This window comes from Podarcis raffonei, chromosome 6, assembly GCF_027172205.1.
Source record: "Podarcis raffonei isolate rPodRaf1 chromosome 6, rPodRaf1.pri, whole genome shotgun sequence".
Taxonomy (NCBI): Eukaryota; Metazoa; Chordata; class Lepidosauria; order Squamata; family Lacertidae; genus Podarcis; species Podarcis raffonei.
This window is the reverse complement of record NC_070607.1, coordinates 1,651,373-1,673,863: the sequence shown is the minus strand read 5'-3', so window position 1 is coordinate 1,673,863 and position 22,491 is coordinate 1,651,373. Positions and strand designations below refer to the sequence as shown.

Here is a 22,491-nt window from a genome sequence, read left to right as displayed (position 1 = left end):
AAAAAAACTATTTTACCACCACTCCCATCCATCAATGTTATGGATAATTGTAATGGGATTTGAGGAAGGGGGAGGAAAACCACAAAAAAATCAAGTGAAACTGACTTGTTTTTCCAAGAACAAGGTTCATGGCTCCCTAAATATGCACCAGGAAACACAAAACTAGCCTCCCTTCTTTACTGCAGTTTTAAGTCTTCCCAGCTATATTCTGAACTTTTGTCCTACTTTGGACACTGTGGGATAGCAGGAATGCCAACTTGCTACAGCTTTGTGACTTCATTTTTAGGAAACACTGCAGAGCGTCATAACTAGAGCCAGGGTAGGCTGCAACATAGCAGCTGGGTATCATCAAGGCATCCTGCTCTCATTCTGTACGGGCACAGTTTACATCATTTCTCTGCTGTATGGTGAGGAAGGAGAGCCCCGTTCTCATCACACAACACAATGCACACACCTTGCCCATGCAGAAAGGGATCCATCTCCTCCATGAGCCAGTTTAACAACTGCATTTGTATGGGGTGTGTTTTTGATCACTGCCACTATGAAGATAGGGGTGGGGCTGAGAAGAGAGTGGGTGACTGTGTGCTGGTTGGAAAAGCTTCATGGGCTAGGTCTGGCCAATAGTTTGTCAATTCCGTGTCCCTGCTGTAAGCAGACAATTTAGGGCCAATTGGTAAATTACTTCCATAGTGTGGTTGTACTTTTCAACAATCAGTTCTCGTTTCTCCAGAGCGTCTGTACCCAGAGTACTAAGTGCTTCAAACGAGACTACATAGTTCAATTCCAAACCAACAGGAAGTGCATGCATCCATGGTGAGAATCGTAAGATGAGATTGCACAGGAACAGCAGATTCACTGCTGAGGTAATGCAAGGATCAAAACCCCTTGTGCTCAGATATCAATTAGCTTATGCACCTTCTTCTTTCCACCACAGAGAAAGATATGGCAGGGGCACACCACTCTTACCTGTATCATTGCAGCATAATCTTTCCTCCAAGTGGCCAGTTGCAGCAGCCCCACCACACCAGGGCTGAAGACACGTACCAACCCTGCTGAATCTTAAGCACATCTGAGGCTCAGTGCCTGGATGGGACATCGTCAGAGATATCCAGGTATGCAGGCTTGGAGTTCTGAGTAAGAACTATGCAGCTGGCTCCTGCAACAAGATTCTGCTCCCTCCAAGCCATTTCAAGACCAAAGGAGTTTTACCAGGTGTCATTAATCTTTCAAAGCAGAGATGACAAACTCCAGCTGGACTGTGGAGTGCCCAATCAGATCACATCACACCATACTGCCAATATTTAAAGTCACAAATAAAAGACATGACAACAGACAAGTTGACTTGCTATATATTATCAGACCAGCTGATAAGCAGCAACATCATCCCTTCAGGAAAGAGTGTAACAGGATACTACAGTTATTCCATCTAAGAACAACAATTCGTGTGTTCAGCATCTACAGCAGGTTAAGCACATATAGTTTCTTCCCTTAGTTTTTTATTTTAAAAGTTTTGTTTCAGTAATGATTTTCCCTTCAAACTCTGAAGTCTACATTACAAAATTAAATGGCCACTTGACTTCTGGTGCATTTCTAAAGATGTGATGTTAGTGTGTTGAGACACTGTCCAACAGGGAGGGTATCAGCTCATCCCAAAATGGACAAGCGTGCTTTTCATGATGGGGGTGACAAAGACAAGAATTGAGTATGCAAACAGTTTAAATCATCTTAACAAAACAGAGATCAGCAAGCTTGATACAACCAGAGATTTGTCTTTGGTACAATGTTGAAAGGGAGCCCTCATGTGTTGTCTTTGAAACAAATAATGTCTGCCTGTCTATTTTAAAAATGAATTAGCAGTCAAGAGATATTTAAGACTGCTCACTCTCAAAAAACCCCCAAGACATTGTGTTATAGTCATCTCAGTTTACATTCACCATTCACCCTTCTTTCCATATAAAATGGGAGAGGCAGGGTTCTGTTCTGATGACCACCTGCTTGACAACTATTCCAGACAATATTTCAGTTTTTAAAAAGGTATCTGTGCCCGAGGCTGGAAGGAGGTTGCAATGTTTGGGAGACAGAGACAACTGCTGTAAGTTGTGAAGGGAATACCACAGGATCTTAACCAGAGCTGAGATTGCCTCATTTATATATAAGTGCTCAGCATGGATCTGAAGAGATCTGGGTTCAAATTCCTGCTGGGTCACAAGTGCAGCAGAAGTCAGAGAGACACTTACTCGCATATGCCAGTAGGGGATTTCTTGTGCTGCTGCTGAATGTGTGAACAAGCATCATGTGTGAGGTGATATTTAAATTCTCTCTGTAGGATTTAATCTATAAAAGCTCACTTACACAAGGAAACCACCTACTAACGCTGATTGCTGAAGCTGTGTGATCTAGCATTTAACATCTTCGCTCCCATGAGACTGTGGTGAGGAAGACTTTGTAGATCAAGGACTACAAATAATTTTGCAGGTTGGAAGTTGCTGTAGAAATTCTTCGTAACCACCACACCAGTCATTGTATCTATAAATAAATACAAGTTATTTGCACCTTCGAGGATTCACAATAGACAAAATAAAGATCCACTTGTAATTCAGATAGATAAAGCCACGGGATAATTTTTGGCAGCAACTCTTTGACAGTCTCCCCCTCCCTATACGATTTCTCTCAGAGAAGGTGGTTGACAAAGCCTGGCAGCAATCCAATAATTAACATGGAAGGGCCTTTAAACCTCTCCTCGGTATATATTAATCTTTATAAATACAGTAATTCTACACAAGTGTAGAAAGACATTGTTTATGAAAGCTTTGTCCTTTCAGAGTGTAAACTTGCTGCCCTCTAGAGTCCTCCAGCTCAGCAGAGGGTCCCATGGTTCAAACCCAGACATGGGGGGAAATGGCCTACTGTCAATACAGTATTTCTCAGATGTCTGCCAACCTGACTCAGTCAGGCTCAGCCGTTCCTCCTACAAAACAGGAGACTCTTGTTCAGTTAAAACCAGTCAGCTCAAAATGACTGCATCTGCCAGTTTAGACAAAACGTTAATATCTCTGAAAGGTCAAAAGATGGTGCATGAGGCAAGTCCAGCTGTTGCCAATGTTGTCAGGGGTTCCTTGGCCAGTGAACAGTCATAGCTCATCCCTTCCAGATGCTGCGTCAAGAGAGGGCTGAGGTGGCAGAGCATCCTTGTTCTGGGCATCTGTGTGGATCTGGCCCTGCTGCCGGGATTTCCGAGAGAGGGTTCTGTCCCAGTCAGTGGCTACGGTCTCATTGTCCCAGATGGTGGATGTCTCTGTGTCGCTAAGGTATCCTGGCTGCCCAGTGTAGTGTGTCGGATAGACCAGCAGAGGCTCAGCAGAGAAGGCTTTCAAGTCTCTAGGTTCATAGTATTCCATGTACTTGGCACTAAAGCGGAGAAAACAACAATGTCAGCATAGCCACAGATACAAAAGGGAGCATTTTAGCACTACACTTTAAAGCCATGGAGATATTTTTTGTCTTTCATATTTCATAACAGATAGGTCAGAGCTGTTCAATAGAAAATCACTTCTTCAGTGAACTCAGCCTCAATCTATTAGTAGTAGAAGTAGTAGTATTACTATTATTATTGCCCACCCTTCACCCTAAGGTTTCAGAGCAGGCTACCACAATTAAAACACAATATTAAAAACAGTTTAAAACAACTTAACTATCACAGAAATGAGGTGGGTCCTAAAAATATACATCTCCACTATCAGAAGCCAGAATAAAGAGGGGCATCTTCAGCATTTGTCAAAAGCTGCATAACGAAAGTGCTACATGCGCCTCTGTTGGGAGGCAGTTCCATAACTTTGCCCTCTCCTGAGCCATCAGCCCCCCAATCCTCTGAGGGTGGTGGGAGAGTCCCCAGCGGGCCACCCTGACCATTTCAGCACCAAAGAAGATCTGTAGGGAAGGAAATGGCCTTTCAGGTGTTTGGGGCCTGAGCTGTTTAGGGCTTTACCACTAACACGAGCACCTTAAATTGGGCCTGAAAGCAAATTGGCAACCAGTGCAACTATTTTAAAACATATGAGATATAAACAAAAACCCAGCCAGCAATCTGGGCACTGCATTTCAGATCAGTTGACGTTTCCAAATCATCTTAAAGGGCAGCCCCACGTAGATCATATTGCAATAATCCAAACTCGAAATTATCAGAATATGGAGTACAGCGGTCAAGTCTTCTCTGTCCAAAAGGGGACACAGCTGGCAAATCAGCCAGAGATGGGAAAATACTATTACTACTACTACTACTACTACTACTACTACTAATTTTTTATTTGTACCCCGCCCATCTGTTGGGCAACTTCCAACAGAGATTAAAAATACATTAAAACATCATTAATTAAAAACGTCCCTAAACAGGGCTGCCTTCGGATGTCTTCTAAACGTCAGATAGTTGTTTACTTCCTTGACATCTGGTAGGAGAGCGTTCCACAGGGCGGCCGCCACTACCGAGAAGGCCCTCTACCTGGTTCCCTGTAACGGCACTTCTCACAGTGAGAGAACCACCAGAAGGACCTTGGTGCTGGACCTCAGTGTCTGGGCTGGACGATGGGGATGGAGACGCTCCTTCAGGTATATTGGGCCAAGGCCATTTAGGGCTTTAAAGGTCAACAGCAACACTTTGAATTGTGCTCAGAAATTTGAATTGTGCTTCCTCCCCACCGAGGCTGCCTGAGTCTCCAGTGACACTGCTGAATGTAGGAGCCTCTGAAGCTGTGAACCTGCTCCTTCCAGGTTCTGTGGGGATAACTTACCAAGGTTATGACTTTTTATGTATTATATGCCACATTTCAACATAATAAAATGTTTCCAATATTTTTAAAAAATGATGTACAGAATCGAAAATGAAAACTGAGCAACAGGTAAAACATACAAAAAAAATGAAAAAGTAGCAGTTCTTATAAACCCTGGAGAAAATAAAAAGTCTGCACCTGGTGCCAAAAACACACCAAAGGTGAAATGGCACCAAATGTGCTTCTCTGGGGAAATAATACCCCTCCCACCGTCCCATCATATTTTAATTTTTGTTAAAACCATTTCTAGACTGCATTTCATTTTTTAAAATCCTAAAAGCGGTTAACAACCATTGATTAATACAGCCATGCTAAAACAAATCAATACAATAAAATGTCATGTGGACAGTACAGCATTGCTGTTTGGGGACGCCTGGGCAAAGAGGTGTGTGTTAAATAAACCAAAAGAACACACCACCACTGGAGTCCATTTATCACAGGGCACTTGCCTCATGTCATATTTTAATTTTAAAAATTTAACTGACCAACAAAAGATATCAAGAGGATCACATTACACACACAAGGAGAGAGACGCACTTATTTGTCTGAAGTTCTGTTGCTATCTACACTACCTATTTCTTTTTTTTTAAGATAATATTTATTCAGAATTTTGAAGGTTACAAAGAGAAAAAAGACAAAAAGTAAAAAAGACAGAAAAAGTACAATCATTTTAAAAAAAGAGAAAAACAAAAAACAAAAATAAAACAGATTAAACCTTTACATAACTTTCTTCCTTTACTTATTTCCTTGACCTCCTCACACCTCCCATTTTTGTATTCTAATTCAAATTGTTATTTCAGCAAATCCTTCCAACCTTGTTTTTATCTTAATAATTTGATTTAATATATTGTAGTTTTACGTTCAATCTTTCGTCAATTCATTTTTACTTAATCCTTTATATCATTTCTACCAAAGCCATATAATTTTATTTTTCCAACATCTTTCTAACAATCCTTAATTTTACAATATTTTTGAAGATATACTTTAAATTTTTTCCACTCTTCTTCCACCGACTCTTCTCCTTGGTCCCGGATTCTGCCAGTCATCTCAGCCAATTCCATGTATTCCATCACTTTCGTCTGCCATTCTTCCCGGGTGGGTAGATCTTGTGTCTTCCAATACTTTGCGATGAGTATTCTTGCTGCTGTTGTGGCGTACATAAAAAAAGTTCTATCCTCCCTTCGCACCAATTGGCTGACCATGCCCAGGAGAAAGGCCTCTGGTTTCTTCAGGAAAGTATATTTAAATACTTTTTTCATTTCATTATAGATCATCTCCCAGAAAGCCTTAATCCTTGGGCACGTCCACCAAAGGTGGAAGAATGTACCTTCATTTTCTTTACATTTCCAACATTTATTATCGGGCAAGTGATAGATTTTTGCAAGCTTGACTGGTGTCATGTACCACCTATATATCATTTTCATAATATTCTCTCTTAAAGCATTACATACCGTAAATTTCAAACCTATGGTCCATAACTTTTCCCAGTCAGCCATCATAATGTCATATCCAACATCTTGTGCCCATTTAATCATAGCAGATTTAACCATTTCATCTTGTGTATTCCATTTCAACAGCAAGTTATACATTCTTGATAAATTCTTAGTTTTAGGATCTAACAATTCTGTTTCCAATTTTGATTTTTCCACCTGAAAACCAATTTTATTGTCCAAATTGTAAACCTCCCTTATTTGATAATAGTGAAGCCAGTCTCGTACTTTATTTTTTAAACTGTCGAAGCTCTGCAATTTCAATTTATCTCCCTCTTGTTCCAAAATTTCCCAATATTTCAGCCATTTGGCCTCTATATTGAGTTTTTTCAGAGCCTTAGCCTCCATTGGCGACAGCCACCTTGGCGTTTTATTTTCAAACAAGTCCTTATATCTCATCCAGACATTAAACAGTGCTTTCCTGACATTATGGTTTTTAAAGGCTTTATGTGCTTTAACCTTGTCATACCACAAGTATGCATGCCATCCAAAAACATTATTAAAGCCTTCTAAATCCAAAATGTGTTTTCAAGAAGCAGCCAATCTTTCAGCCAGCAAAATGCGGCTGATTCATAATAGAGTTTAAGGTCTGGCAGGGCAAATCCACCTCTTTCTTTAGCATCAGTTAAAATCTTAAATTTTATTCGAGGTTTCTTGCCCTGCCAGACAAATCTAGAAATATCTCTCTGCCATTTCTTGAAACAGTCCATCTTGTCCAAAATTTGCAATGTTTGAAACAAAAACAACATCCTAGGCAATACATTCATCTTTATCGCAGCAATTCGGCCCAACAGTGATAACTTCAGTTTTGACCATATTTCTAAATCCTTTTTCACTTCCATCCAACATTTTTCATAGTTATCTTTAAATAAATTCACATTTTTAGCAGTCATATGGACCCCTAGATATTTCACTTTCTTAACCAACGTTAATCCTGTCTCCTTCTGAAACCTCTCTTTCTCAATTACTGTTAAATTTTTCTCTAACACCTTAGTTTTCAGCTTGTTCAGCTTAAATCCCGCAACTTGACCAAATTCTTGAATTAATTGCAATACTCTTTTGGTACTGGATTCTGGCTCCTGTAATGTCAAAACTAAGTCATCTACACCACCTATTTCTTGGTCTCGACTCAAATCAACTCCTTTGTGACCTATTCCCTTGCTCTCCCTGGAAATATGCCTGCTTGATAGAGGTGCCTTATCCCCTTTCTTCCCATTCATCCCCTCGTTGTCCCTTTCTCACAAACAGTCCTTCTCTGCATCTACAAAGTCATTCCCAAAGTAGTTGTAGCAGCAGTTTCCGCAATGACTATTTGAGAAGGTAACCTAATAAATGCAATCCGAATTTGGTTGAGTAACCCAGGTTCCAATAGGAGGCAGATGCTTGCTTACCACAGTGCTATGCAGTATGGTGCAAACCTAGCTAACTAGTCCAATACAACCCAACCAGCGCAACTAAACTTACACTGGGTGCTTGTTGTACATAATTGGAAGGAATTCATCAACAGGCAACATCTTGCTGAAAGGTTCGGCTCCTATCAGCTTCCGGGCTCCTTGCAAGGAGAGGGCATAGCCCAGCGTCCAGTAAGAGTAATCAGCTTCCACAAGGTTCATGACATTGGGAACAGCCTTTTCTGGACGCTCCACCTGCATCCGTTTCCGGCCAATGTATCTAGAAAGAAAAAGACAGGTGGTTCTGCCATGGAACTGACATTCCGTTCACATACATGTCACAGGTATGTAGGCCCATGAAGCTGAATCCAAGCATGTGTGGACCTCATCACTGCCTGGATAGAAAACCACTGGGAGCTCCATGGAAGCTGTTTTGAGCTTTATCAAAGAAACATGGAGATCTAAGAAATAAACAGCCAGTCACACACAGTTCATGACAGTAAGTTCATGTTCTGCTATAAATATTAGAAAGAAAACTCAAAACCCAAGTGAAATTGTCTTAAAAATGAGTTTTGCATCTCCAGACAGGGCAGCCCAGTGGGGCTATAAAGCAAATGAGAGACCAATGCTCCTATCTAGTAGAGGTTGCCTGGCGCATTTCTGTATGAGACATTGGCCAAAACCAATCAGACACTTTCCAATCAGTTTTCACTGGTAGTAAGCAATTAAGGGACCGTCTACAAATAAACTGCTTTAAGTAAAAGGCCAAACTTCCTGAAAAAGTGTGCCTTAATTTCCAGACTTTGGGGGAACATCTGCATGTGGTAGTCAATGAAACCTCCTAAAAGCCACCCTTTCCCTCCACTTTCCTAAAGCGAGAGCTGATCAATTCTTAGGCATACTTCTCTCCTATTTCAGTGTTAGGTGCTTTTATAGATACACCTATGGATCATTTCCAAGCTCCATGGAAGGAAGAGAAGACCTTTCACAGGCAAAATGAGAGAAGACCACTACTTACATGAGCTCCCAGTCAAGCTGGGCTCTTTCGATATCATCCATTAACTTTGTGAGCTTCTTCTTGAACTGGTGCTCAAAGCGCACGTCATCTTCAATTACCAGGACTTTATCCAGCTCCTTGTCTTCCACCTTAAAGGAATAGTTTGTGGGAGGAAAGTAACTGAAATTGACTCTACTTATGGTGCCTGGAGCTGTATTGTCTGCTGTGGGACAGCTTGAAACTGTACCAGATGCAGAACCAATGCCAAATTCTTTTAAGCTGCATCTGTGCTACACATCCATCTACCTGTTGCAACATTACAATTCTTATTGATTATTTTGAGGCTCTGAAAGTGACATAAAGGGCCAAGGGGGTAGAACTTTCAAAGCAGGTGACTCTGTGCCAGATGTAAATTGCTTTTGCAAATAATTCAGCAATTTCAAAAGATTAGATGTCAACATAAAATGTCAATAGTTGTCAGCTGATTATGCCAAACCCTGCCTCCATCTGCCGCCATTTTGTTACTGACAGGGATCTAATTTTCAGGCTCTCAAAAGACTTCCCCATACATCCCAGGATAATTACAATCAAGACAAGACTTCACCTCCTTCCAGATATAGTAGTGGCTAAGAAAACAGCCAATCTCTCCTCTAGTCAGCACCCTTGAGGAGTAAGGATCCTGGTAGCCAGGAAGCATGTCTATGTTGAGAGCTTTCAGCTGGGTTGCATTCAATGCTCTGCAAGGAACAAGGGTTAAGTCACCTAAGCATAGGTTTTCAGGATATGAAGAAAGTCAATGCATGCAGAAGAATGAAGTGGTAGAATGGACTGCACCAGTTTAGACTCCAAGGATAACATCATTTAAATTCTCTCTTCTGTTAAAAACTCTCTGCCAATAGAAAACCTGCACCAAGTGGCAATAACTTTTCTTCCAGATAATGCTAGTCTTCTATTTGCAGGATATTTTTTTACCTGGATGAACCTTTACAAGTAGTTACCCCACCACCTCCCGCCCAGTCATTTCTTCCTTTCTAGTCTGAGAGCTTTAACAAGATTAACCTGCTGTTGACATGGCCTTGGATTTGCTAATCAAGAGGATTGTGTGTGAGAGGAGAGCAAATCTCAGCATATGAGAAGGTATCTGCTACTTGACTTGGAGCCAAAGGCAAGAAACCTGCTATCAACATTCTCTTTAGAACAATGGTCTCTTGTGCAATTATAGAAAGCTTTGGGTATATGAAACTGTCTTGACAATTCTACTTAACAACTGCATTTCGGTTAAGAGAGGTGGATTTAAATACAACAGGTACAGGAATCTAACAGCAAAAATTTCCCATGGAGGCTCTTAGGGAAATATGGACTATGCAAACAGCCCGATAGCGCTCCATTTCTCCAGGGGATTGAACTCATTAAGATTTGGTTCTACAATATTCTAGTTCACAAGCTATACAGGAGTATCAAAAGAAAAGGCCAACTTGAGAATCTTTTGGGCATCAAAATATACTGCAGATCTCTGAGAGCCTCTTTGCTCTTACAACCCGAAACAGTTTAGATAACTTGTAAGAGTCAGAATAACTTGTCCTCAGATGAGCCTCTCCTCTGTGCATCTGTATGAACCACTGATCAGACTGGATGTAGGGAGACCATGAGCAGCTTCTTCTGAAAACAGGGAATTCTTCTGCTCCAATTCCCCAGTTCAGAGAGATGCACCAAAACTGACCACACTCAGCAGAGGCTAGTTGAAAGGCCAGAGCAGCTGAATTATGCAGAGACCTCATGCAGAGACCCTCATCTGTGGCTCAGAGAAGCCTTCCCTTCTGATAGCACACTACTACTCACTGGCAAATGATGCATCACACACTCCATTTCTGCTAGCCATCTAATTCACAGCACTGAAAACAATCTAGTGGGGTTGTCAAGGCAGAATGTTCAAACTTTACATCATCCAGTGTTTATAATTCACAAATGGCAGCACGTTAATAAAAAAGACAAAATACCATAACCATCTACTCACTTTCCATCCACAGCTTCCACTAGTTTGACTGCAATTTCCTGCTCGTACAAAGTTCGCAGCATTCTGTCCCGCCTGTCTTTCCGGCGCTTGAGGTTGATCATAAAAATCTACAGAGAAAGAAGCCAGGAGGTTCAGTGCAAATCTGAACAAAGCAATGGGACATTTGCGTGGCAGAATTGAAAAGTTTATGGGTGTTTTTTATCAATATAATCAAAATATAATCACCACCTAAGAAGTAAAAAAAATAAATAAATTGTTCAAACAAGTGTAAAAGTAAATTTGAAATGGAAAAAACTGCTAAGAACTCAAATTAATTGGGAGAAGAGTTGATAATTCTACACTTGAACGTATGAACATAAGACACTGCCTTAACTGACTCCTACCTCACTATTATCTACACTGTGGCTGCATTCCCACATAATGCTAAGCCATGTTGTAATCATGGTTTGCTCAACGAATAACATCACCTTACAGCCAAGCAAGAAAACAAACTACAGTGGTACCTCAGGTTACATACGCTTCAGGTTACATACGCTTCAGGTTACAGACTCCGCTAACCCAGAAATAGTGCTTCAGGTTAAGAACTTTGCTTCAGGATGAGAACAGAAATCGTGCTCCGGCGGCGCGGGAGCAGCAGGAGGCCCCATTAGCTAAAGTGGTGCTTCAGGTTAAGAACAGTGTCAGGTTAAGCACGGACCTCTGGAACTAATTAAGTACTTAACCCGAGGTACCACTGTATAGCATGTTTCCCCACAGCTTGGTTTTGTTTTCCAGTTGTTCTTTCCTCATGACTTTCTGGCTTGATGAGTGTGTGGTCTAGGAAAACAAACCATAGTTTGCTTAACACTAAACCAGGGGTCAGCAACCCTTTTCAGCCGTGGGCCGGTCCACTGTCCCTTAGACCATGTGGGGGGCCGGACTATAATTTTTTGGGGGGGAATGTACGAATTCCTATGCCCCACAAATAACCCAGAGATGCATTTTAAATAAAAGGACACCTTCTACTCATGTAGAAACACCAGGCAGGCCCCACAAATAACCCAGAGATGCATTTTAAATAAAAGCACACATTCTACTCATGTAAAAGCATGCTGATTCCCAGACCGTCTGCAGGCCGGATTGAGGAGGCAATTGGGCCGCATCTGGCCCATGGGCCTTACTCCTGCACTAAACCATAGTTTTAAAAAGCCAAGGTTTGTAAACCCGCAACAAATCCTGGCTTCACTTTAGTTTGCTGACAGAAATCGAGCAAGGGTTAGTCTGCCTGGTTGGGTTTGATGTTCAAACAAAGCAAAGACTAAGCCAACAGCCAAGACTAAATTAGCTCTGACTCAGCTTTATGTCAATCAGGTAAATGTCTGGCAGCAGCTGTCCAAGATTTCAGGAAGTTCAACCTGGAGATGCCAGCGATTAAAACTGAGACCTCCTGAATACAAAGCACATGCTGTACTTATGAGGTATGGCCCTTCCCCAAGATGCGCATGCATTTTGGTTATTCCGGTCTTCTGCTGGGACTAAGAACACATTGGCACCTACTTTGTCTGAACTCAAGGTTTATCCTACTATTTTTTAAACACATACACACTCCACCACCACTAGTAAACAGTGGGTGGAAAAAGTTTCCCACCTAGCCCAAGCCTTTTAAGGCAAAATGATCCCTGAGCACATGTGTGCAGGTCCTTGCGATGCTCTCCTTGCTAAAGGCAAGAAAGAACAAGTGCAGCCTTCAAGTATCGGGCGCAGAAAAAAGCAGACAAAAATAAAACCAGCTTGTGCTCCAGCTCTTCCTCCAAACAGGACACAGATAAATAAGGCTGGCAAATAATGCAGCCACAAATCAACAACATATTTTAAAACACAGGTCAGGCAGGCAGGATCGGCTCCAAACATAGTCTATCTGTCACAGAACCAGGCACTGTCTCCACATTTAATTATACAAGCCATGTAAACAGAGAGCCATCAAGGCTGGAGAAACTGGGCACAGCTCTTTCAGGGTTGAGGACAAGTGCCAAGAGGCAGATTTGCATCAGTCCCTCCCCAACTGCTCAACAGGATTCAATGGTCCTGTGGGGGTGCTGTTATTCAATGCACAGAAGATATCTGAGCTTTCTTTAACCCACCTCCTTGTACACGGTGTTCTTCTGTGTCAGTAGATCTCAAACAGTGGGTCTGGATAGGGGTGTGGCACGAAGACCCTATGAGGGGAAAACTCCTGCAGGCAGGAGGTGCTTTCTCCCCGCCATCCTCTAATCAACTATCACCTGAATAGCCTAAAAAACAAACTTACCCTCACCCAAGCCAATGAACTCTCAATGTTCCACACCATATTTACAGGTGCCATATCATGCTTAATGCCTGATAAGCACAACAGGATTTGTTAAGAAGGAAGTTCAGAAAGAGCCACTGCTTAGTTCTTATGATAATCTTCTTGTATGACTTTAGGAGGGAGCTAGAGATGCCTTGTGCTGTTCCATTCTTAATGCCAATAGAGGATGGCTACAATTTACAGACACAGATCTCTGCAGATTCACCTGTGGAATGGAGGAGTGAGTCTGGGTTGTGGGTCCCAGAAGGTGACATTAAGATGGTGTGGGAAGAACCTGAATAAAAGAGCCTGATAATCACCACTGTGGCCCCAGGGATGTGCTTGCTTTGTGTGGTGGGTAGGGGGGGACTTTGTTTAACCTCTCTTGCACCCACCAATTATTGTCTATGAATTCTAAGCTGTCCTTATCCCCAACCACATCTGGGCCCACTTGGGATTCTAACACCCAGGTGGGGATGGGGTAGAGAGAACACCACAAAAACGTCTGGTGGGTACCATATTTTTAAAGGAGAGTGGCTGGATTAAAGAAGCAGCAAGAACCATCCCTCACAGCTCCCCATGTATTAGTGTGCATGACGGAAACATGGATTTGGGAGCTGCACCGTGCTCTTGTAAAATGTAGCTCTATCCTCTAAAAAACTGTACAGTGGTACCTCGGGTTACAGATTCTGCTAACCCAGAAATAGTACCTCGGGCTAAGAACTTTGCTTCAGGATGAGAACAGAAATCGTGCGGCGGCGGCAGGGCGGCAGTGGGAGGCCCCATTAGCTAAAGTGGTGCTTCAGGTTAAGAACAATTTCAGGTTAGGAACGGACCTCCAGAACAAATTAAGTACGTAACCAGAGGTACCACTGTATTCGGTATTAATTGCCATCTTCCCAAGGAGAAAGAAAAAGACATTCAACATCTTATTTTCACATGGAGTACCCCAGGCCATAGTTGAAAGAATATGCACTGTGCTTTAAAACACACACACACAAACACACAACCAAAGAAAAAACATACAAAAAGCTTAAGTAGCAGCAATGGTCCACTATAAAAAAAGTCCTGAAGCCCCAGTAGGGTAAAAGTTTTATTAGGACCAACTAAAATGTTGCACAGTAATGACAGATTGAAGAACAAATATAATACCATAGAAATATGCAAAAAATAATAACCAATGTTAAATTGGTTTTAATTGTTTCCTTGCCTATGTTTTTAGCAATCCTTGTTTTTATTTGTAAGCCTCCTTGAGTTCCATCAGGGAAAAAGGAGGCGTATAAATAAATATATATAATAATACAGATCAGACTATAGCTGACTTTTTCAAGCCATAACCGCTTATTGGATTTTGCCCTGTCCCTTTTCACTCCCACAAAAGTTGGCATGCTAAAGCAGACATTTTCCTGTTACCTCATCAAATCCCATCTTGTCTGGGTGCTTTGGAGGAACTGTGACCTGCTCTGAAGGCTCAACTGGAGGACGGTCAACTGGAAGGGATGAGAACCATCAAAACAGGTGAAGAAAGAAACCCTTGAAATTTGCTCCCTTCTCATTGTGGGGGGCAACTCACTTATTTAGTCTTGCTCCTCCATTTAAGTGTCTTTCGGGTGACAGTCATAGTATGCTACTGCTTATTACATATATTTAAAAGACCAAAAGCTTACCAATAATAAAACACAGGTGTGCTTTGTTCTCTGCACTGGAATATCTTTTTGCAAACCTGGACTGTATCTGCAATGCAGATGGAGCATCTGAACTACTTTTGAAGGATATTCTGGCTGGGCAGATTCCTAGTTCTGGTATCCTAAAAATGAATCTGATACAATTTGGTATCATGTCAGTATGGCACATATTGCTATTCTGAGGGACATCCCTTGGAAGATCAAAGCCCTAATTCTAAAATTTGGCAGCACTGCTAGTTAATACTAATGGAATTCCCTCATAACTGGGATTTGCATATACACTTCAAAATTTTGGTTTTAGTTGTAGCATCAGCCCTAATTAGCATTAACCATGGTTAGCACCGATGCAGACTTTACTTTTTGGTTCAAGACTATTTGGAAGTGAGGGCGGGGAAAACTTGTGCTGGGGCACCACCCAAGTCGACAGCACTGGGCCCAAGTCAGAAAGCCAGTTACTTACCAGACTAGGTTCAGGGTACTGATAATGGTGTACAAAGCTGGAACAAGGATACAGAAAAGATTGCTTCATCCCCAACAGCCCATTGCCCCCTGCAGGAGAGGGCGTCCTGGAGAGGCCATCCTATCAGGGGCCCAAAGCCTGAATCAGGCCTTTAGTTGGCTGCAACATCCTTCTGGAACTCCCTCGCATTGCATATCAGACAGGTAGGTACTTCCTTGTCGTCTCTTTGGTGCCTGCTAAAGGGTTTCCTCTTTTCAAAAAGTCTTATAAAAATTATCCCAGTTGGTACCTGTCTTATATTTGATTTGATTGTATGTATGAACTCACTCTTTAAAACTGTCCTACATTTCTAACAGTTTTTAAATCTTGTTTTAATTATTTTATATATGTTGTTATATTATAATTCACTTTGGGATGCCACATGGGAAGATATTCACAACTGAAATAAATAACAATTATAATAATTTGCAATTCCTTAGTCAACGTTGTAAGAACTCAGATTAGGTACATCAATATTTTATTTTATTTACTTCATTTGTATCTGGACCGTAAGTATTTTGAAAATGAAGTCAGCAATTAAAATCCTAACTTTTTTTTTAAAAAAATCCTTCCTCTTCATAATTAAGGAAGACAGACTCTGTTATGATCTTATCATCATTATCTAATCAACTCTCAGTGCTTGGCCTCACAGCCCTTTCTTGTCAGTGGAGGCTCACAGGTTAGTCCAGTTGCCCCACTGTGGCAGCATCTTAAGGCAAAATGGTGACTGCTGGCAGGAAGCCTCTCTTGACAGTGTTGCGAAGTGTGCTTTTACTTACTCATTGCCTCAGTCAGAACATGAACAACATTGTCAGCCTCTTCCTCTAGTGTCTGGTGAGGTTTCAAGGGCACAGGCAGGAAGCCATAGTGTTCTCTGTTGCAGATGTACATCTGGATGTCTAGGGATAGCGAGAGAGGGGAAGACATGAGGAGGTGGGCAGGGGAGTCTGTTCTCCTTGACCCCTTTCAGATTGTATTTTGGATTGGTCCTGCAGGCAGAGCGACAGCCTGACTCCAATTAATCCCTCCTAATCAGTACAATACAGGAGGCTGCATGTCCCGTCCCATTTAGTTGACTGACAGGACGGAGAGTCATGGGGGAAGGGAGCCAGCAGTATCTATTGTTTTCTCAAGCATCTAATATATACTAGGCAGTGCATTAATTCCAAAGCAGCTATAATTCAGATAAAAAAAGTGAGTTAAGGGGGGGGGGTAGAAGCAGCTTTGCATTTGATGGGAAGAACTAAAATGAACTAAAAAGGAGTTATAGCAATTTCTATACAGAATATAGACATTATATGTCTAAACAGAATATAGAATATATAGCAATGTCTATACAGAAGTGATCCCTTCATGGATCACTGCCTTGCTGTGGCGAAGGGGCTTGAAGAACTCAGAAGCTATGAACTATGCCGAGCAGGGCACCCAAGCTGAACAGGTCATAGTGGAGAGTTTTGACCAAACGTGATCCACCTGGAGGAGGAACCGGCAAGCCACTCCAGTATCCCTGCCAAGAAAACTCCATGGACAAAGACAACAGGCATATAAAGATGAGCCCCTCAGGTCAGAAGGTGTCCAACATGCTACTGGGGAAGAGCGGAGGACAAGTACAAGTAGATTCAGAGCTGATGAAGCGGCTGGGCCAAAGCCGAAAGGTCGCTCAGTTGCGGATATGCATGGAAGCGAAAGGAAAGTCCAATGCTGTAAAGAAAAATATTGCATAGGAACCTGGAATGTAAGAACCATGAACCTTGGTAAGTTGGATGTGGTCAAAAATGAGATGGCAAGAATAAATATTGACATCCTGGGCATCAGTGAACTAAAATGGACGGGAATGGGCGAATTCAGTTCGGATGACCATCATATCTACTACTGTGGACAAGAAACCCGTAAAGAAATGGAGTGGCCCTCATAGTCAACAAAAGAGTGTCGAAAGCTGTACTGGGATGTAATCTCAAAAATGATAGAATGATCTCGATACGAATCCAAGGCAGACCTTTTAACATCACAGTAATCCAAGTTTATGCACCAACTACTGTTGCTGAAGAAACTGAAATTGCAACTCAGGTAACTCTGCTCTTTCCCTCTTGAGAATCATTTATGTTGTATCTACAGAAACAATGTAAAGAAATAGACTCACCAGCAGGGTTTGAGTAAACATTTACAATTGACAAAAATAAGTATAAAAGCTATGAAGGTGATGTTTAAGTAATAAAAGGTAACAATAATTAATACATAATTCATATAGAGAATTCATATGGAAGTATAAAAAAGGAAGCAGGGGAAGCCAATATTGGGAAAAACCAGAAGAGGAAGTTGAGGGAAGTCCAAGGCGGGGGAGGGGGGAATTGGGGGAATGTTTTCTCCTTTTTGCATTTTGATGATTAGATATGTTGTAATATGTTGTAAAACTTAATAATAATAAAAAGAAAAAAAAGAAAAAGGATTATTATGAAAAGGACACCATAAAAGAGGAGGAGGAGAGTTTTAATCACTTATTAGAGGAGAACAAGGGGGCTCTAAGGAGGCTTGTGTGGCCATGCCAACTTGACCCTGGCCCCAAGGAGAAAGCAGATTAAGAGGGAAAGAGCAAGCAAAGTTACCTGAGTTGCAAGTGCTTGATTGGTTAAAAAAAAAGATTAGAAAAAAGCATCTCAGATGAATTGTGGGAAGAAATATTTACTTCCTACACAGCTTTCTCACCTTGTGGAAAAGAAATTTTTAATAAGATGTTATATAGTGTCATCTTCACACTGTCTAGAAAAGTTATACCCCAGATGTCAGTGGAATATGTTGGAAATGTGCGGAGAAATTGCAGACTGTATTCCTGTTTGGTGGATATGTCAGAAGATTAAGAATTCTTAGGAAAATATCACTAGGCATATATAAAAGAAATGAAAGGATATCACATACATATGAATCTGCCACTAATAAGTCTTCTATTGGGTGAGATTACAACACTGAAATTTAGTTGGGCTTTTTAAAACTGTGGCCAAAGTACTGTACTGGCAGCAGCCAAATGGTATAATCCAATAGTTCCAACAGAATGAGAATAGATGGATAATATTTGGTGTGTAGCTGGAATGGCAGGCAGAGCCACCCAAAGCTGCTTGCATTGGACTGGGGGAGATTTGGACTGGGTAAAGGTGTATCTTGAACCATCCCTGCTGGTTTCTGTTGGCTCCAGCCACCTGCAGAGTGATGTCAGCAGACTTGATTAGCTTCAGCAAAGTGTTGGTGTCCTGTGACTTCAGACCAAGAATTCTGCCCGTGGCAAATTCAGGATTACAACTGAAAGCGTACTGAGGAGGAAGCAATAGCTAATACTGGTTCCTTGTGCAATGCACATGTTTGAAAACCCAAGTTGGCCTTCACTCGTTGTTCAGCCTTCACATTTGTGCTTCAATAGAACAAGATGTGAAACTGCTGTGCTACCAAAGCACACCAGGCTCAATGAAGAATGTCATAACCAGGTGCAGGACTCAGCCCAGTGTCATTAGCTATCCATTAGGCAACAGACTCCGGATACATCTCAGCACATCACTGGAACACAGGCCCCTTGACAGAGACACTTGGGATGAGACCCAAAAGAAGAGACAGCTGAAGCTTGTACAGTGGTACCTCGGGTTACATACGCTTCAGGTTACATATGCTTCAGGTTACAGACTCCGCTAACCCAGAAATAGTATCTCGGGTTAAGAACTTTGCTTCAGGATGAGAACAGAAATCATGCTCCGGCGGCGCAGCAGCAGTGGGAGGCCCCATTAGCTAAAGTGGTGCTTCAGGTTAAGAACAGTTTCAGGGTAAGAACGGACCTCCGGAATGAATTAAGTACTTAACCTGAGGTACCAATGTATTGCTATTTTTGCCACACCAGTTACACAGTGAAACCATTGTGTGTGCACATGTGATTCTCTCCTGAACATGCATGTCCTTTCTTTAGTTGGCATTTGAGCCTGCTGTAGATCAGGAATAGCAGCCCTAATAGGAAGCAGAAATTCAGGCTACTCAGAAGCTGACTTTCAAAACAGATAATTCCAGCTCTTACCAGCCCTTCCCACCCCTGCTTGCACCAGAAGTCCCTTTGTTTGGATTTTCCAGGAGAGGGGAATCCAAGCTCAAAAACTGAACATTTTCATGCAGACACAATCTGCTGAGACAGCTACAGCGGCACAGATTATTAATAGCAGAACCCCCAGGTGTTGTTTTTAGAAGTGTGGGGTTGCCTGTGGAAAGGGCTGTTGTGCATTGGTCCCATTATGAACTCTATTTTCTAAGGCAACCAGCTGACTACGATTCTTGCCAAACCACAGTTCAACTGCCAGGTATCATTATGGGGAATGGGTGAAAATGTATCTTGATGTGAAGGGATTGGGCAGTGATTTAATCCATTACTTGCAGATCCGGCTCTCTCATTCCCCAGCCTCAGGCCTGCTTTCCTGTGTAAAACTATTTCCACGATCATTTCAAAGCAATACTTTTCGTCCTCTTTAGTAGTATCATCTCCTTTCAAGTCATTTGCTTTGTTTTCCTTTTCCCTCTCTACCCGCTTTCCTTTTCCCTTGTGCCTTGATCATAAGCCCGTGTGCAGCATCTTGCTTTTAATCTCTGTAGGGTATTCAATAACATGTTAGACCTTTTATAAGTTTGCTCACCCTCATTGGTGGGCGGTGTTTGTGGCCAGGCCCCAGGCCCACAAGTGATCCGACAAATGGCAGGCCAGATCGCCTGGCTGCCAGCTATTGGCCAATGCCGGAAGCTCTTGGACAGGCGTTCTGCTGGCAGTGAGCCCAAACAGCCAATGGGGACGCTTGGACCCGCTCCCAGGGGTCGCTGAATTGTGGCCTGCCTAGAAGTCTTTCCTGCCTTTTTTGTTGATCTCCTGCAGACCCTCCCTCAATCTGTTTGCTTTTTCTTGTGCTTTGGCCTTGCTATGGACCAAGTCGGCCACAGTATTAACAGGGGTGGGCAGGAATTTTTCCATTTGGCAAACGGGCACTGGCCATCTGGTTTTTGCCTGGTTTCGTTACAACTTTGTTAGGTGGTAAGGCACTGGGTTAACCTAGATCTTTGGTGAAGAGGAGGTTGCAGCCTCTGCCTGCTCCTTCTTTAGGAAAAGGGTATCCTATTAAAAGGATCCGGGAGGAGTGGCTTCTGTCCAACACCCAGCTAGGGCCATACCACTCCTCCAACCGGGGTCCTGCATTCTCCACTGTAACCAATAAGGGGAAGATTGCCCTTGAGTTGTTTTGCTTTCGGGGGGGGGGGGAGGTTGCCACTGCCAATCGCTCACCCACCTGCCACTACTCACCCGCTCATCACCACCACCAAACACCAGCATTCCCTATCAGTCTTATACATGGAAAAATATGGTAGATTGTTTGCTCCTTTGTTTAAGGATCACATAATTAACACAGGACAATTATGCTCCTGCTTAATGGTTCAAAGTGAAACCCACTAGCTACAACTTGTGAAAGGATTGGCTGATCACCACATGGTCCCTTAGTGTTCATGCACGAGTACAAAAGACAGCACATGTGTACTGCCATTGTCACTCTAAACACTGTTAGAGTTCAGGGTTTTTGTTTTTAAAATAGTAATACCGTAAATTGTTTCTCTTCGAGTTGTCACAAATAGGTAATTTAAACCCTCCCTGGATTCACTGCATTCTCCAATCCGTTATTCCACAGCTAGTTCAGAAGTCTACCTGCTTGTCGACTTGAGAAGGCAAAGACAATGATGTCATCAAAGGTCCAGGTATAATCCTGATGTGGGGGATAAAACACCAGTTTATCTGACGCCTCTTTTCTCAGGTCAATCAGGAATGTGGAGTGAACCATTGGGACTGCAAAGCAACCAGTCCTCTTCCACTCCCTGATCAAGGCATAATCTGGTGTTCTCTTGTAGTAGCCCTAGAATAAAATGATAGTACAAAGCTCATTAAAACGAGAATCATTTCAGCTAGCAGCAAAAGCCCACAATCTGAAGGTACACAATCTGCAGGACTGTCCAGATTTAGAAATCCAATCGCCTAACAAAAGCCTTGCAGCACCTGTTTATGTTAACTTGTTTTATGCAACACTTTTCAGGTGTAAACCATCCATGGCCCAAAGCAGCTTGCAGAAATATAAAAACAGAAACATCAATAAAGGAATTCATTCAATAAAAAAGAAAGAGCAGCAAAAGTCAGACAAAAGGAGCTAGCTAAGGCTAAGCACATACTATCTGTTTTATTTTACCCCATTTAAAATAATTCTTGGCCACCTTACAACAACCCACTCAAAAAAAAAAAATAGTCAGCCAACCAAAACAATTTCTACAGCCCCAGAGAATAAAGCAGCCTTCACATGACACTGATAAAGATTAGAGTTGGCATCTTTGGTAGCCTGTTCCAATGTGGTGGTGAGAGTACAATAATGTCAGACCTCTTTAGATTTCCACCTCACATGGTAAAAAAACGTAACAGAGGGAGTTTGGTTAAGGTTGCTACCTTTGTTGCATGTTCAGACCCAGAAACCTCCCCCCTAAATAAATTCACACTTGACTCAAATTTTAGTTTGGTTTTTGGCAGAATTTAGGCCACAACTTTATTGATTACAGAAAGTGAATGGTTGCATAGGCTCTGGTTTGACTAGCTCCCTGCCATGCAGGTAGCGCTGACCCAGGGTTCCAGCATAGCTCAGCCAAGGGTGAACACTTGGATGGGTGAAAAGCCGGGAACGGGCTATGTCCGCCACCCAGATGTCCCCCTGGACTCAGGCACGGGCACAACCCCCTCTCAGGGGATGAACAAACCGTCGAGTCCCTGGATTCCTTTAACGGAATACCCTTCACACAGGGATGGTGAGAACGTTCCCCCTTCCCTATCACCTGAACCAGAGCCCATCCGCAACCTTACAAGTTGTGATGATTTGCTGTGCGGCAGGCGAAACCCGAATGGCATCAGCCAATCAGCCAAGTGGGAAAATTCATGCCATGCCCCTGTCCCAATGGCAGATGACACACGATGGCATAGCAAGGTCAAGCGCAACAAGCCCTAAAAGTAGGGAGAGGTGGGCAGGTGTTCCGAATGCATGGGCCAAAACAGGAAGCTCTGGGTCATGTGCATGCGTATATATAGGTCCCTCGATCTGTTTGGACTGCACCCCATTGTTGGAACCCAACATCGAGGGACCTACCAATCAGGTACTGTGGCTGACCAATCTTACCCACCCACAACACAGGGGATCAGTCTCCAGGTCTCACTGCAACACGTGCCCTCTTTGAGGGAGGACACGATTTCTGGCA

At 42.5% G+C, this 22,491-nt stretch overlaps 1 protein-coding gene across 2 annotated transcripts in view; it reads right to left on the bottom strand.

The window, feature by feature from the left end:
• Positions 1–1,333: 1,333 nt before the first annotated feature.
• The window catches only part of COLGALT2 (collagen beta(1-O)galactosyltransferase 2), a 57,740-nt gene continuing 36,582 nt past the window's right edge, over positions 1,334–22,491 (bottom strand). For both annotated transcript variants that reach the window (XM_053391089.1, XM_053391090.1), the window contains exons 5-12: positions 20,912–21,116; positions 15,984–16,103; positions 14,434–14,510; positions 10,716–10,822; positions 9,306–9,438; positions 8,723–8,850; positions 7,778–7,984; positions 1,334–3,408 (exon numbers count right to left, since the gene is read on the bottom strand). In XM_053391089.1, the coding sequence (XP_053247064.1) occupies positions 3,132–3,408; positions 7,778–7,984; positions 8,723–8,850; positions 9,306–9,438; positions 10,716–10,822; positions 14,434–14,510; positions 15,984–16,103; positions 20,912–21,116 (1,254 nt within the window). In that variant the 3' untranslated portion in view covers positions 1,334–3,131. The remainder of the gene's footprint in view (positions 3,409–7,777; positions 7,985–8,722; positions 8,851–9,305; positions 9,439–10,715; positions 10,823–14,433; positions 14,511–15,983; positions 16,104–20,911; positions 21,117–22,491) is intronic.